The 16789-nt window shown below is 39.1% G+C and overlaps 1 protein-coding gene across 3 annotated transcripts in view; it reads right to left on the bottom strand.

Moving 5' to 3' along the window:
- Positions 1-9688, bottom strand: part of mrps18a (mitochondrial ribosomal protein S18A) — a 33636-nt gene extending 23948 nt beyond the window's left edge. For 2 of the 3 annotated variants that reach the window (XM_062974023.1, XM_008123220.3), the window contains exons 1-2: positions 9530-9688; positions 7348-7379 (exon numbers count right to left, since the gene is read on the bottom strand). In XM_062974023.1, coding sequence (XP_062830093.1) covers positions 7348-7379; positions 9530-9573 — 76 coding nt within the window. In that variant the 5' untranslated portion in view covers positions 9574-9688. The remainder of the gene's footprint in view (positions 1-7347; positions 7380-9529) is intronic. The other variant, XM_003229243.4, reaches the window with a different exon arrangement.
- Positions 9689-16789: the final 7101 nt, after the last annotated feature.

The following is a 16789-nucleotide window of genomic DNA, read 5'->3' as shown; positions in this document are numbered from 1 at the left end:
TCTCACAAAAAGAAAGCCAGCCTCAACCTCAGCAACATGGAGCGGAAGAAGGATTAGGGGAAATCCAACCCCAAATAGGGAAACAAGACATTCAGCAATACCTGGCCACTCTAAACGAATTCAAGTCCCCAGTGCCAGATCAACTACATCCAAGAGTATTGAAGGAACTAGCGGAGGTTATTTCGGAACCATTAGCAAACAACTCTGAGAGTTCTTGGAGAATGGGAGAAGTCCCAGGTGATTGGAGGCGGGCGAATGTGGTCCCTATCTTCAAGAAGGGAAAAAAGGACAACCCAAACAATTACAGTCCGGTCAGCCTCATGCCGATACCAGGCAAGATTCTGGAAAAGATCATTAAGGAAGTAGTTTGCGAACACTTAGAAACAAATGCGGTCATTGCTAATAGTCAACACGGATTTACCAAAAACAAGTCATGCCAGACTAATCTGATCTCTTTTTTCAATAGAGTTACAAGTTGGGTCGATACAGGGAACACCATGGATGTAGCGTACCTGGATTTCAGTAAGGCCTTCGACAAGGTCCCCCATGACCTTCTGGCAAAAAAACTAGTAAAATGTGGGCTAGACAAAACTACAGTTAGGTGGATCTGTAATTGGCTAAGTGAACAAACCTAAAGAAGTGACAAGTGGAGTGCCGCAGGGTTCTGTCCTGGTCCCGGTTCTGTTCAACATCTTTATTAATGATTTAGATGAAGAGTTAGAAGGTACGATCATCAAGTTTGCAGGCGACACCAAACTGGGAGGGATAGCTAATACTCCAGAAGACAGGAGCTGCATTCAAAATGATCTTAACAGAGTTGTTGTATGTCTTTCGGTCTGTGTGGCCATGTTCCAGAAGTATTCTCTCCTGACGTTTCGCCCACATCTATGGCAGGCATCCTCAGAGGTTGTGAGGTACAACCTCTGAGGATACCTGCCATAGATGTGGGCGAAACGTCAGGAGAGAATACTTCTGGAACATGGCCACACAGCCCGAAAGACATGCAACAACCCTGTGATCCCGGCCATGAAAGCCTTCGACAACACAGATCTTAACAGACTAGAGAGATGGTCTGAAACTAACAAAATGAAGTTCAACAGGGACAAATGCAAGATACTCCACTTAGGCAGAAAAAATGGAATGCAAAGATACAGAATGGGGGACACCTGGCTGGACAGCAGTACGTGTGAAAAAGACCTTGGAGTCCTCGTGGGCAACAAGTTAAACATGAGCCTACATTGTGATGCGGCAGCTAAAAAAGCCAGTGGGATTTTGGCTGGCATCAATAGGATATAGTGTCTAGATCCAGGGAAGTCATGCTACCCCTCTATTCTGCCTTGGTCAGACCACAGCTGGAATACTGTGTCTAATTCTGGGCACTGCAATTTAAGGGAGATGTTGACAAGCTGGAATGTGTCCAGAAGATGGCAACTAAAATGATCAAGGGTATGGAGAACAAGCACTATGCGGAGCGGCTTAAAGAGCTGGGCATGTTTAGCCTGCAGAAGAGAAGGCTGAGAGGAGACATGTGAAGGGAAGTCATAGGGAGGAGGGGGCAAGCTTGTTTTCTGCTGCCCTGGAGACTAGAACGCGGAACAATAGCTTTAAACTACAGGAAAGGACATTTCACCTGAACATCAGGAAGAACTTCCTCACCGTGAGAGCTGTTTAGCAGTGGAACTCTATCCCCCGGACTGTGGTGGAGGCTCCTTCTTTGGAGGCTTTTAAGCAGGGGTGCTTTGAATGTGATTTCCTGCTTCTTGGGAGGAGGTTGGACGGGATGGCCCATGAGGTCTCTTCTAACTCTATTATTCTATGATTCTACGATTCAATTTGTTATAACTGCAGCAATGTCTATAATGAGATGTTGTCTGAAACATATTTTCTCAAAGCCTAGTTCAAATTTGTCTTTAAACTGTTTAAAGCAATGGAGTTCTTAGCATTTCCCTTGGGAAACATATTTCAATATGCTAGTATATCTGACAAGTTGAAGCCTTTCCTGCCATTCAGGCTTTATGTTTCTACTCTTTAAGTAGATCAGCAAACAATATTTTATAAAAACTCCTGTTCTCTTATACTTGAAGCCATCCTAGTAACATAATAATCACAATATTCAACACAGATAAGAACCAGATGTGGTCAACTTGTTGGGTAAACCATCAGTTCTAGCCAGAATACCTAATGGTCAACACTGGTGGAAATTGCAGCCCAATACAATCTTGAGGGGCCATAAATTGTTCATGGAAATTGGGAAAAATTTAAACCTAGACATAAGCAATGCTATAAGCAAAGGGCTTGACAGCCACAAACTTGGGCGAGTTATGACTACTTTTGTAAATCTTAAACTTGTGCTCTTGATGTTTACATGATGTTATTGTGTTTTCAAATTGTTTCCAACTTGCAGTCACCCTATTACAAGGTGTTTTTGGGAAGATTTTTCAGGGGAGGGGGTGCCTTTGCCGTTCTCTGAGGCGAAGAGAATGTGATTTGTCCAAGATCACCCAGTGGACTTCCATGGATAAATGGGGATTTGAACCCTGGAAGAAAGCCACAGCTGAATGCTCATACCACTACACCATGCTGCCTCACTCCCATTTACATTAACCAGTAACCATGGGAGAAAGAAACAGAAGTACTTCACGTTACTACTTTGTGAAATTTCAAACACTATTTAGCCAAACGTAACTATATGTCAGCACTGTTATAACAGATCTCAAAGTGATGGGGACTAAGGTCTTCCAGTCACATAAATCTGAACTAAACTTTGGTCAAAGAACCCAGAATGCGCCGGGGTTGTATTTATGCAACTCCTAAGCAAGCACAGTCACCCTCCTGGTTTTTATGATAATGCAGCACCACAAGATTCCAACTTTAAAAAGTTTGCCCTGTGTAAAATCTGAAAGTTACAGAGATTGGTAAGCAGTAGGCACATCAGAAAGATGAAGGGCTGAACCTAAGCACCCTCTCAACATAATAATATATAATAAAACTTTATTTTCTGCCCTATCTCCCCGAGGGGACTCAGACATATGTTTGTTTTTTTTGCCACATTCAGTCAATGCTGCACAGGCAACTCCAGTCAAGAATTTTAATCTTTAGAATATGACCATCAACAGCTTTTTCCACTGTTACACTGGAGGCAAAAGACTCGGGGGGAAATTAACTACAAAAATGGGGATAGCCACTAAAGTGCTAAATCTACATATAACAGCAAGAAGGGACATGTTGGGTACCAACGACAGGATTGTTTACAATGACTTGATGAATAGTGTGTTCATGTTTGAGGAGTTCAGAACCTGTTGTTTGCAGAGGACTGCATGTTCTGAAATAGAGATTAGAGAGCATACTAGCAAACTGAGAGGATATCTATAGTCCAACTGCTAGTTCTTGCACTACTTACCTACTTGTGTTTTATCAAGATATAAAAAGCTGTATGGCACATGCTTTACACCTTACTTTTATCAAAGGGGTTTCAGTTAACAGGGATGTAAAAATGAACAGGAGCTTTCACTTGTCAAATAGTGAGGACTGTATTACTGGTTTGATGATACTGTATTAAATTTATGCTCTTGGTCTGTGATATTCTTATACAATAAGTGCCATGTTCTTACCAATAGCACTCTTACTATTTCTTACTAGTAAAAGACCAAAACAATACACACTCTTTTCTCTTTGCATATTTTCATAGGTATGCCATTTCTACTTCAGGAAAACATGTTTTAACACTTAATTAGTATGAGTTTCATATCATTACACTTGCAATTTTTTTATACTCAAAGGATAGCAGGTTCATTTTGTATAACTACCTAGACCAGTGGTCAACCTTTGGTCCTCCACGTGTTTTGGACTTTAGCTCCCACAATACCTAACAGCTGGTAAGGTGGCTAAATTTTCTGGGAGTTGAAGTCCCAAACAACTGGAGGACCAAAGGTTGGGAACCAATGATTAGACAGTTATACTAACTTATGGCAAAATGATATCCATTTTTAAAGTACCCAACTGTTTTCCAAAAGTAGTTTTTTTTGCAACATTTCCCAGAAAGAGAACTATTCCCTTGTCATTTTTCTTTTAAATAATGAGGTTGAAAGATATCTTGGAAGTTGTCTAGTCCAATTCATTACCAATTCATTATCTCTCAAAAAATGATTGTTCAGATGCTGCTATATACATTTAGTGAACAACAACCAATTAGAGTCCATTTCACAGCCGATCAGTTCATGTTAGCATTTAGAAGTATCTGAGAACAAATTTGCTTTACATAACAGTAGAAGACTTGTTTACAGACCAAAAGGCAACTGAATAGCTCAAAACACAGCATGCCTGGATGTGTCCATTCCCCCACATAAGTACCCACAGCCATTAACTCTTTTGCCTCTACTTTTCAAGCAAAGGGTACAAAGTAGAGGAACAATTTTTTAAAATCTAAATTTATGTAGCGGGACAGCCATCTTGAAACGATTAACTTAAAAGGTTAAGTAAAAAAACCCTCTATTTTGGAGATGCTAAAACCTGTACCTTTTATAAATTATTATTTTGAAATTAATACAGTTGGATTCCACATTGATTTAACATGGTTATTAGTTCACAAGGACTCTATTAAAATGAATATTAATGCCACCTGGCTCCAAAACAGTAAACAATTTGGATAGCAAGATGTTTCATTGCACTACCCAAAATGTAACATGAGTTACTTTGGAAAAGACCAGCAGATCAAAGCTAATGTCCATGTCCCCACCACAAGTTTCTTCACAGCACTCCAAGTAAGCAAATACACCTTCCTCACAAGATTTCGGCTTTATTGATTTTTTTTTCCACCAGACATTTATGATGCCAATGAGAAAAGCAAACTGTTCCGGAAAGCATGTTCAAATTACATTTATAAATCAGATGAACAATAAAATGAAAGTGACTGACCTTACTTATAGAACATATTTGATTTCATCTGTGCTGCATCCTCAACATCACAGAATATTCTTTTTCCTGTGATTACATTTATCCACCAAAGCACAGATGGGAATTTTCAGGGAACTATCCTCATACTGTATTGCTTTTGTAGATATCATTAGTGTCTTAACTGTGTAATACTGAAATGCAAGCATTTATTATTTACTGTACTGTACTATGGTAGTCTTTGGAATTGCCCCAAAATAAAATAAAAAACAATTGAAATATAGTAAACGCATCTGGGTAATTTTATATCTGAAGTGCTCTGGCTTGCCTTCTCTCAAACAACCCATCACTGCAGACTCTGGCAGTTTAAGCAGGAAGAATTCTGACTACAATACATTGCATTTTAAGAGTTTTGATTGTATAGCGCTCTGGCCTATTTTTTTAAACCAGAGAACACTCTTTATTCAGAGGGCCATCCTATATACAAGAATGATGTCAGTATTTTAATTAATATTAACACAATAATTAAAAATATTTTCCATTTCCCTTTTCTTTAAACAGGGAAATTCTATACAAGAGTTCCTCAGTCTAGTGCCTACTAGATGCACTCGAGTATAATTTCCATCATCCTTGTCCAATATGTCCAAATTTGGGGATGGTGGATGCAATGAATTTTCCCCTGATATGATATCAAAATACTAGAAATTAAATTTTTATTCATTACCACTTTTTATTATCATACTCTATTTAAAATCTTTCCCTCTGCATTCATTGCTTTAGAAAACTGCATGGCCTAGGATTAATTTTCATATTCAGTTAAAATTTTCTGTAAATTAATGTATGCATATATTTAGGGAATTTATAAGGTCCCTCCCCAAAAAATCTCATACCATCACTAATGACAAACAGGACACTAGAATCTACTATATAGCTGGGAAAATAAAAGTGATGCCTAAAAGATATGTATTTGGCAGGTCACCCCAGGGAGAGAGTTCAATAAATAAGATGCGACAGTTGAAGAACACTCTCATGTTTTATAATTTTCATAATCACCTTGTTTTTGCAAAAACGCCAAAACTAAATCCTTATATATTTTATATTTAATATGATGAAGTCGTGAAAATATAATTTAATCCCAAGAAAACAATGAAATAGAACTTTGCAACATTAAATCCCATTTTATAGTTTACTTGAGACGAAGGTTTGTTGAACTTCTACACCTTGTCCCAATAATGCTCACATAATTATTTACAGTGAAAATATAGTCTCTTCATAAACTCATGACAATTTTGAATTAAAAACAACCAAACATTGCTTTTTACTGAAGGAATTCTCTAAATATCAATCAGTTAATAAATGTTTATGAGTGAAGGAGCAAAGTACTGACACTATACAGACACCCATGCAGTAGGGATAATGTATGGCTATGTAAAAAGAGAGCTGCAAAGAGAGCAGTGGAAGAGCAAGAATGTAAGAGGAAAATAGGAGATACAGCTAGGGGGCTAACATGTTTTAAAATAAGAACTACTATAAAGCTGTTCCCATAACTATTACGTTTATCTTTAGAAATTATATCTTTGCAAAATGTCACTGCTGCTTTGAATAATGAGAATTTAGACTTCCATGCCTCCTCCTCTTCTTCATAATAATAATAATAATAATAATAATAATAATAATAATAATACTGAATTTATTACCCAGCTCACTTTGCTTTTATTTATTAGCCTGTTTCAATGTTATAGTGCTTTCAATGTGTTCAACATAAATGCCAGTTCATTTTGCACTTCCAGTGTTGAGTATCTTCTGTAAATCAAATGGTAACAATGCCAATAACATCAATTTAATTTCCAGATTGTAAAACATCACAATAAAAATGCCACGAGAGATGGAATATCTACTCAAGGCTATGTATATCTGGTTAATACTCAAGTATGAAGTTGTTGCCTTATCCCTTTCTGAAAGAACTGAATATTTATGCAGGAAGCTACTTATTTCCAGCCTGCATGCCCCCCGCCCCCCCCCCCCCCCCCGCCAAAAAAAGCTTCCAACCTATCAACAAATTAATATATTCTAAAAGCCCAGCTCATAACACTTCATGGAATGGTTGCCACTAAGATATGGCTCTCTCCCACATCAGTTTCCACACTTCTGAAATACTTCCTTCAAGTATGTGCAAATCTACAAAAACAGTACACATCCTACACTGTCAAACATTTCCTTCACTACAGTGGCAAGGACCTGAAATGGTAGCAATTGGGAAATATCAGATGCGCTCCAGAAGGGGAATGAAAAGCTTACCTTTACAGTTTCTTCAAGAAAATCACTGTAGCTCAAAATAAGAGACCTGAACTTACACTGCTCTTTTACTAGAGATTATTAAATCACATTTCCCATGGAAAAATGTTGTTTTACAAGCACAAGGATTTGTCATTCAAAAAGGATGACAGGCCTACTTACAACAGTTGTGTTTCCTTCTGTCCTTTCTACAACTGCAGATAAAGAGAAAAGAACAGCAAGTTAGAATATTCACTTTGGAAAAAGGGGAAAAGTTGTCATGTGTTACACATTCTGAAACAGCATCCTTGCATCCATTCAGAAATCTTTAGGTCCTCAAATGTGACTCTATGTTCAGTTTCTGCCAGACACTGACTAGAGTTTTGCTGAAGAGTGTTTTCTCTAGGAATCTCTAGAATTTCAGAACAATGTTCAATTTCCAATACTGGTTTCACTAAAACAGTGGTTCCCACCTTTTTTTTTTTTTTGGTCCTCCAGGTGTTTTGGACCTCAGCTCCCACAATTCCTAACGCTAGTAATTTGGCTGAGATTTCTGGGAGTTGAAGTCTAAAACTGGAGGACCAAAGGTTGGAAATTACTGCACTAAAGTCTCACTAGAGGACCTAGGGATTCCTAGACAGACCATGAAGGGTTGAATATACCGTGTTTCCCCGAAAATAAGACAGTGTATTATATTAATTTTTGCTCCCAAAGATGCTCTAGGTCTTATTTTCAGGGGATGTCTTACTTTTCCATGAAGAAGAATTCACATTTATTGACGAACAAAAAAATGAACATTGATTATATCCTGTACAGTAGTTGTCATCACAAACCGGCATAACCAGACAAACTGTGAATCCTATCAAGAATTTCTTGTTACTACCATTATTTCCATGTACAACAATCTATGGTACATACATTTACCAAACCTGCATGCTCTGGTGTTCTGTTCGGCAGGCATGCTTCCAAACACAAACAGGGCTAGGTCTTACTTTCAGGGGAGGCCTTATATTTAGTAATTCAGCAAAACCTCTACTAGGTCTTATTTTTTGGGGATGTCTTATTTTAGGGGAAACAGGGTAGTAACTAAGAAATGTTCTGGATGCAAAAATTTGATGCTTCTTCCTTCCTTTCTAGTCCATGACTCCTCAAATGTTGTAATATGTAAAAACCTCGTCACACTTCTGTAACCTAATCTTAAGTTTTGTACCACTTCACCACCACTGGAATGGCGTTGATGTTCTTGATAGCTTCACAATAGTCAAAGATGTCACTTTCCCCACAATATTTTACTTATCACATTAACCACTTCTGCTTAGGTGTAATAGGTCACAGCAAACTATTCTTGCATGCATGACTGGAGGGAGGGTATAAAACAGGCCTGAGAGCCCTTCCTGCCTGGGGGAATCCTTTGTTGGGAGGTGTTAACTAGCCCTGATTGTTTCTTGTTTAGAATTCTCATCTTCTGAGTGTTGTTCTTTATTTACTGTCCTGATTTTAGGTTTTTTTTAAAAAAAAACTGGTAGCCAGATTGTGTTAGTTTTCATGGTTTCTTCCGTTCTGTTGAAATTGTCCACATGCTTGTGGATTTCAGTGGCTTCATTGTGTAGTCTGACATGGTGGTTGTTAGAGTGGTCCAGCATTTCTGTGTTCTCAAATAATATGCTGTGTCCAGGTTGGTTCACTGAGTGCTCTGCTAACAAACAAAGGATTCCCCCAGGCAGGAAACAGCCAGGCTTTGAAGTTGACAAGCTATACAATGCTAATTAAGCTGGCCAATTGCAACATTCATATTTACCTCCGGCAAATAAGAGTTCTTTCTCCCACCCTGGACATTCCACAGATATATAACCCCACTTGCTGAGTTTCCAACACCTCACAACCTCTGAGGATGCCTGCCACAGATGTGGGCGAAACGTCAGGCGAGAATGCTTCTAAAACATGGCCATACAGCTCGGAAAACACACAACAACCCACTAATTATATTATATCCGTCGGTTTTAACCACGTGTTGTATCCTGCCTTGAGCCAAGAGAAGCAGTTTTCCCAGCTTTTTCCCTCAACCTGAGCGAGGCGAAGGAGATACAAACACACGGCAGGGCTGTTCCGTTCCTTCTAACCGGCCTTCTAGAGCAGGCCTGAGCAAACTTGGGGCCTGCAGGTGTTTTGGACTCCAACTCACACAATTAACTAACCGGCTGTTAGGAATTGTGAGAGCTGGAGTCCAAAACACCTGCAGGCCCCAAGTTTGCCCAGGCCTGCTCTAGAGCCTGACAATCACTGCCCTTGCGTCAATGTGAAGGCCCCCGGCTGTCCTTCCCCGCTCGCCCTCAGTCCGATAAAGCAGAGAAGACCAGTCACTCACCTTGCCGGAGCCCCCGGGACGAGACCCTGGCCCAGCCGCCCCATAGCAACCCGGAAACCAGGCCTCGGCAACCGGAGAGCAGCGCCACGGCAGCCGCCATCTTTGCCTTCCTCTGCTGCCGCCGGTCTCAACGCCTATTGGTTGGCGGCGAACTCCAGACTGCCTCTCATTGGCAGAAGAGCACGGAGGGCGTTTCTTGCCATTTTGCCCTCCAGGAGTGGGTTGGAGCATGACAACAAGGGCTTGAACCAGAAGGAGCAGCTATACCAGGCCTGGGCAAACTCCGGCCCTCGAGGTGTTTTGGACTCCAACGCCCACAATTCCTAACAGCCAGGCTACACTGTAGAATTAATCCACTTTGACCCCATTTTGACTTTAACATGGCTCAGTGTTATGGAATACTGGGAGTTGTGATTTTACAAGGTGTTTAGCCCCCTCTGCCAAAGAAAGCTGGCGCCTCACCAATCTAACAATCCCAGGATTTCATAGCAATGAGCCATGACGGTTAAAAAGTGTTGTTAAGCTCTGCCCTATAGATGCAACCTGAGATACAGGGTTTTTAATTTTTAGCACAGTAGTCAGTAAGTAGTTCTACTACAACACCAAAAATAAAATGAAAAATGCCGTTATATAGCAAGTGGAATCATACACATGCCCTAGTGTTTACAAACCTTTTTATTTACAGTAAAGTCTCACTTATCAAACGTTTTGGATTATCCAACGCATTTTTGTAGTCAATGTTTTCAATACATCGTGATATTTTGGTGCTAAATTTGTAAATACAGTAATTACAACATAACATTACTGCGTATTGAACTACTTTTTCTGTCAAATTTGTTGTATACCATGATGTTTTGGTGCTTAATTTGTAAAATCATCCTGATTTAATGTTTAATAGGCTTTTCCTTAATCTCTCATTATCCAACATATTTGCTTATCCAACGTTCTGCCGGCCCGTTTACGTTGGATAAGCGAGACTCTACTGTATTTTATTCTTCTGTTGGCTGGATGGCCCTTGGAGTCTTTTCCATTTCTATGAGCGAATCTACACTAATATTAATGTTAGCTAATGCTTTAACTGCCATGGGTCAATGCTAATGAGATTTGTAGTGTGGGGTTTTTTTCGTGTCAGGAGCAACCGGAGTTGCTTCTGGAGTGAGAGAATTGGCCGTCTGGAAGGATGTTGCCCAGGGGACGCCCGGATGTTTTTTTTTTTTTTTTTGGATGTTTTACCATCCTTGTGGGAGGCTTCTCTCATGTCCCTGCATGGAGCTGATAGAGGGAGCTCATCCACGCTCTCCCCGGGTGGGATTCGAACCTGGCAGCCTTCAGGTCAGCAACCTAACCTTCAAGTCATGAGGCTTTTATCCCCTAGGCCATCGGAGGCTCCTAGTGTGGTGTGTTGGCTGGATGGCCCTTGGAGACAATTGATTAAAGGGACACCATGGTCTCTGTAAATAAAGTAGGTTGGATTTGTTTTTTTGTTTTTGTTTGTTGTAGTTATTCTTGTTCTTTTATATTGTGGTGCTTTTAAGAAAAGATGTTGGCAAGTGAGTTTGGTCTGTGTAAGGAAGGGGAAGCTACCGGCATCATGTGGGGTTTTTTTTTACAGGCAAAGAGAATTGAATAGAGGTCAATGCTGACATCATGAAAAATTGGACAGCAGTGAAAAGTTTTCCAAAGACAACCTAGTGACTGTTTTAGACATTTACATGAATCTACTGAGCAGTGTTTTTTTTTTTACCATGAACGCTGCAGAAGATGCTTCAGCTGTACTTTTTAGGGGGAAGAGCCTGTTTAGCAAGCCCTGCGAATGCTGATTTATTATCAGTACATGTTTGATTTTTATATCTATTTTACATACCTAGAGTCATGTAAAAATTTCTTGAGTGGAAAGGGGTTACAAGTGGAAAAGGGTTAAGAAGCCCTGAAAGAGAGGCCAGTGTCTTTTTGTGCAACAGAGACCAATATCTATACCAGGGGTAGGGAAAGTACAACTGATTGGACCCATTTCTACAGACTATGCCTCCCACTTCTCACCCCTGAAAAGCTTAAATGACTACAGCTAAACCATCTCTGTTAACTCCTTCTTATCCATGCATCATCTCTCCCCTTCAATCTCTGTACCCAGACTTCATTTGTGTCTATGGCCCCTTCTACACTGCCATATAAAATCTAAATCATCTGCTTTGAATTGGATTATATAGCAGTGTAGACTCATATATTCCAGTTCAAAGCAGATAATGTGGATTATCTGCTTTGATAATTTGAATTATATGGCAGTGTAGAAGGGGCCTATATCTACTTTCTCCTGAAAGCTTCTACTTTTTCTCCCCTGACTCACCTTTCCCATGTTATTTTACATGGAAATTCAGGTTTCAGTGGTGTTATTTGCATAGTTAAAGCTTGTGCACTGGCTATGCAAGTAGTTCTCAACCTGTGGGTCCCCAGATGTTTTGGCCGTCAACTCTCAGAAATTTTAACAGCTGGTAAACTAGCTGGGATCTTTTGGGAGTTGTAGGCCAAAACACCTGGGGACCCACAGGTTGAGAACCACTGGACTATGCCATTCCTTGAGCTCTGGCCATGCTGATACATGCCTTGGAGTCACCATAGAATTATAGAGTTGGAAGAGACCATATGGGTCATCTAGTCCAACCCCCTGCCATGCAGGAAAAGCACTATCAAAGCAACACCAACAGATGGCCACCCAGTCTCTATTTAAAAGCCTCCAAAGAAGGAGCTTCAACCACACTCGAGGCAGAGAGTTCCACTGTTAAAAAGCTCTCACAGAACTGCTTCCCAGTGTTCAGGTGGAATCTCCTTTCCTTTAATTTGAATCCATTACTCCAAGTCCTAGTCTAGTATGAAACCAGCAGAGGAGAAAGTGATTTTCAATGAGGGAATGATTACATGGGAAGCCCCGCATTTAAGGTCTGGATGTACATACTTATATGTACCTCAGAGGTTGGCTTCAGCCTGATTCCAGGGTCTATCATAGCTGCAGCTTCACAACCACAGAATATTTGGGGCTATTTCTCAAAGCCTCATGCCCCAATGCACATATGAGGAGTGTCAGAGAGTCTGTCCCTTAATCGGTTTCAGTATATTATATATAGAGATCATATGCTTAAGCAATCAGGTATGCTATCTGTGAAATATACTGCGCCAATTATTTTGGAGTAGGTAACTATGATTTGATCCAGTATATAGTCCTCACTGGTTTGATTTCATGGTATCTTGTGGCAATCATACAGAAGTGGCTACTTCTTAATCTAGTTTTGCAGCATATCTGCTTTGGGTTTTTGTCACATTTTACTCCTAAATATGGATTATTCCACCTAATTTAATGCACATTTACTGTTCTCATAGCAAATTAGAACCAGAGGTTGACATTAACATTTATTTCTCATTTTTACTTTTGTTATCTGATCAGGGAACATTTTCTGCCATGGCTATCAAGTGTAAATAATCCAGGCTTAAGGCTACAAGCTAAATGCCAACTTGAGCAGAAGCCTTTTACATGTTTTGTGAGCTTATTATAGTTTTTATTTCTTTTTAATAGTTCTGAATTCGGAAATAAACTTTTTTTTTAAAAAAAAAGTTTCTCAAGCATTTTTATTCCAAATGAAAGGGACTGAAGGTTATTTTACATAAGATTTGTGTATCGCAAGAAATAAAAAAGGATGCATTTATGGCTGCAATTGCTAACCATATAATTTCTGAGTATTTGTGAACAAGGTGCTATTATAATCATGTTTATGTGAAATCTCAAAAAGAATCAAGCTAAAAACAAAGCCAAACCAAAACTTGGATATTTGTCTGTTTAAAAGGAAATACAACACATCTAGAAGAAGAAAAAGTGTTTACATTTTTAATATTGGAATTTTGGAAGACATTACTGAAGGAACTTCTCTGTTGCCATAATTCTGGAGAAAGTATATATAAAGTTTGGTCTCCAGTTCAACATGCAAGAAATGTCCTTACTTTTGAAGTGCTTTAGAAGGGTGCTTATTAAAAGAGCAATGAGTTGTTGCTTTCCGAGGGAAAACATTGTTAGAATGGCATAAACACTGAAAACATCCAACCAAAATGCTTCTTATTCTGTTTGTCCATCTGTAGAATCTATACTCCCACCTTTCCTCTGGGATGGGATCCAAGGTGGCTTACTATAATTTAAAAGAAGATTAAACTGAGCTATTATTTTACAAACGTTAGAAATAATGAAATAACAGTGATTAAAAGCATGATTAAAATGGTTGAATCAAAATGCCATTTAAAATAACTTTAAAAATAACTAGAAATTGCCACTCATTATACTAGTAAAACAACTTTGCTCTCATTTGTTATATTGTTCCAAAAACTAACCACTTACAGTAACTTGTTACTTTCAAGCACAGGAGAAAAGATAATGCAACAGTTATTAGAGAAATGCAACATTGATTAAGCAAGAGAAATAATAATCAAGTGCACTATTTAAATTTATTTTTGTGACCTTTGTGTTTTGATGGGTCCTTAGGCAATAGTTCCAGGCAAACTGTACAGAGCTGAGGAAATATCTGCTTTATGTTATTATCAAGGAAACAATTATGTTGTTCCAACTAGGTAATATTCCACAAACACACCTTTTAAAAGCTTAAGTATTACTTATCTATGTTTACATAGATTTATTTTGAGAATCCCAACACAGTCAACAAAAATAATAAAGTCTGGCACAGTGAAATGGAAAGTTGTGCCATGATCATTTTGGACATTTAAACTGACTTGTCTTGTGTTTCATATTATGGTTGTTTACTTCCAATTACAGAGCTTCTCATACACACTCTTTCTCATGGTTTTCCAGTGAAAGTGAATGACATCTTCATGTCTTGCAGATCTCTTCATCAGGCTGGAGATTGGCAAACTAGTAGCATTTCAGATAGTTCCTAGTTAAAGAACAGAGCTGGAAAAAAAACCTATTAGGTCATCCAGTGCCTGCATATAGTAATGCCTAGGTCAGGTCAGCAAGCACTATTGAACATTTTCTTTTCCTTCCCAGGAAAGTACTTTCTGCTAGTATTATTGAGCAATTCTTCTAGAATTCAAAAACCTTTGGAAATCAGCAGTACGTTTGCTGCCAACGTACTGTATTATAAAATGTTGACATCATAGCTATGAATTTATTATGGGACTGTTAGATGCCTTCAGGGGAAAACATTACAATTTTATCTATAAACTTTCCAGTAGGTCAGCCTCCCAACTTGGTGCCGTTCCATCACATCCCAGCAGTAGGCCACTGGAACCACTGGCTGGGATGTACAACACATCTCAAAAACACTGGGATAGTCTATGAATATACACTGGGATGGGCAATTTCAGTGGACCCAGTGATCAGTTTTCTGCTTTGGAACCCTCTGGAGGCTGTATAGAATGCCAAAGACGTGAATCCCACCCATGGGAGAAAAGCGGGAAATATGGTAAATAAATAAATAGGCAATTAAACAAAAGGAGAAGTGGCTGATAGTCCTAGTTTTTAAAAGTGGTTAAATTGCTGGGATATTATGTCTGCTCACCACCGTTCTTAAACAATGCACTGGTTTAAATGCCATGCATTATAATAACACCTGCTAGGATGAAATGATAAAGACAGAATCACAATTTTTCAAGGAGTTAAATCTTTTACACAAATAGTATCATATTTTCCTATATTCTTTCTGTCTGGTTGAGGCAAATGATTGTGTAGTTGCCATTTTGATTTAGGACCGCAATGAGAAAAAGTGAGAAAATAAAAATAGAGAAATGTGGTACATTGGTTAGAGAAAAGAATGATATTGTTCTATTATCCGGCGGAGGCCACAAGGGAGTGCTAGGCAGAGAAGGAGAGTCCATTTTACAGGGGCGAAGGGGGTTGAAGGAGTTAAACCATTCCCCCCTGTTTTCCTATTATTCCTCCCCACCCATGTCACCCTTGTGGAAACAACAATTGTTTATGATATGAGAAGGGAGGAGGGGGAATAACCAGCGAAAATTGGGAAAATGGTTTTCCTTCTTCAACTCCCCTCCCCCCATAAAATGGACTGTCCTCTGTCTAGGCCCCCTTTTGGAGTCCACCCAGATAATGGACCGGTACTGAAAGAAGAGTCTATTTAATGGAAAAATAGACAACTCACTTGAAAACAACATGTTTATGTTTCTAATGTTTCTTGATTCTCCCAGTGGATGTGGTTAGTTTTCACAGGTCAGAATTTTATTAGATTTCCTTCAAGCTAAGTGTAAACAAGTCAACTCCAGTGGGGAAATGAATCAAAAATGTATTTTGTAAGGACACTAGATTTTAAAATGATTTATTCTTCTGCAGCAAGTTTTTGGTCAAGAAAGAAAAAAGCAAGTGTAGATTGAAAGAATAAAGTTTAAAAAGCAAACACTTAAAACAATGACATTGAAAATCAAGCTCTTTCTTTCCTCAGTGGCAAGCATGTCATCCTTCCCTTCACATAGTGTTGGGAGAATTAAAAGGGATATATTCCATACATCAATATGACTGTATACTCCGGAAGCTCTGAAAGGTTAAATAAATAAAGAGTTGTTATTTAAATTCTTGGTGGTGCAGTGGGTCAAACCACTGAGCTGCTGAACTTGCTGACTGAAAGATCGGTGATCCGAATCCAAGGAGTGGGGATGAGCTCCTGTTGTTAGCCCCAGCTTCTGCCAACCTAGCAGTTCAAAAACATGCAAATGTGAGTAGATCAATAGGTGCTGCTCTGGGGGGAATTTAACGGTGCTCCATGCAGTTATGCCAGCCACATGACCTTGGAGGTGTCTATGGACAACGCCGGCTCTTTGGCTCAGAAATGGAGATGAGCACCAACCCCCAGCGTCAGACAAGACTAGACTTAATGTCAGGGAAAACCTTTACCTTTACCTAACTGCAAAATATTAATTTATGAATTAATTATTTCATGAAATACACCTCCAGATTTTTTACTTTGGCCATGTTTCTAATGTTTTAAACCAATGTCTTAGTTCACAATATTTAGAGTGATGATCTAATAAGTTATGTTTCAATATGAAAAAAGAGAAGAAGTCTTATGGGACCTTGTAGACTAATAGATTCACTTAAATGTGAGCCTCTATGGATTGCAATCTATTTTCTCAGAGTGCAAGTTCCATATCTTAGGTACATGTACATATTTACATAGATATAATAATATATTCAAGGAAGCATGGACTCGTTTTTGTTGCACTATATGATAGCAATGGTACAGCAATGGTTCTGTTTTT

Source organism: Anolis carolinensis, chromosome 1, assembly GCF_035594765.1.
Source record: "Anolis carolinensis isolate JA03-04 chromosome 1, rAnoCar3.1.pri, whole genome shotgun sequence".
In the NCBI taxonomy this organism is placed as follows: Eukaryota; Metazoa; Chordata; class Lepidosauria; order Squamata; family Dactyloidae; genus Anolis; species Anolis carolinensis.
Note: the sequence above shows the minus strand (reverse complement) of the source record. Positions and strands in the feature narration are given on the sequence as shown.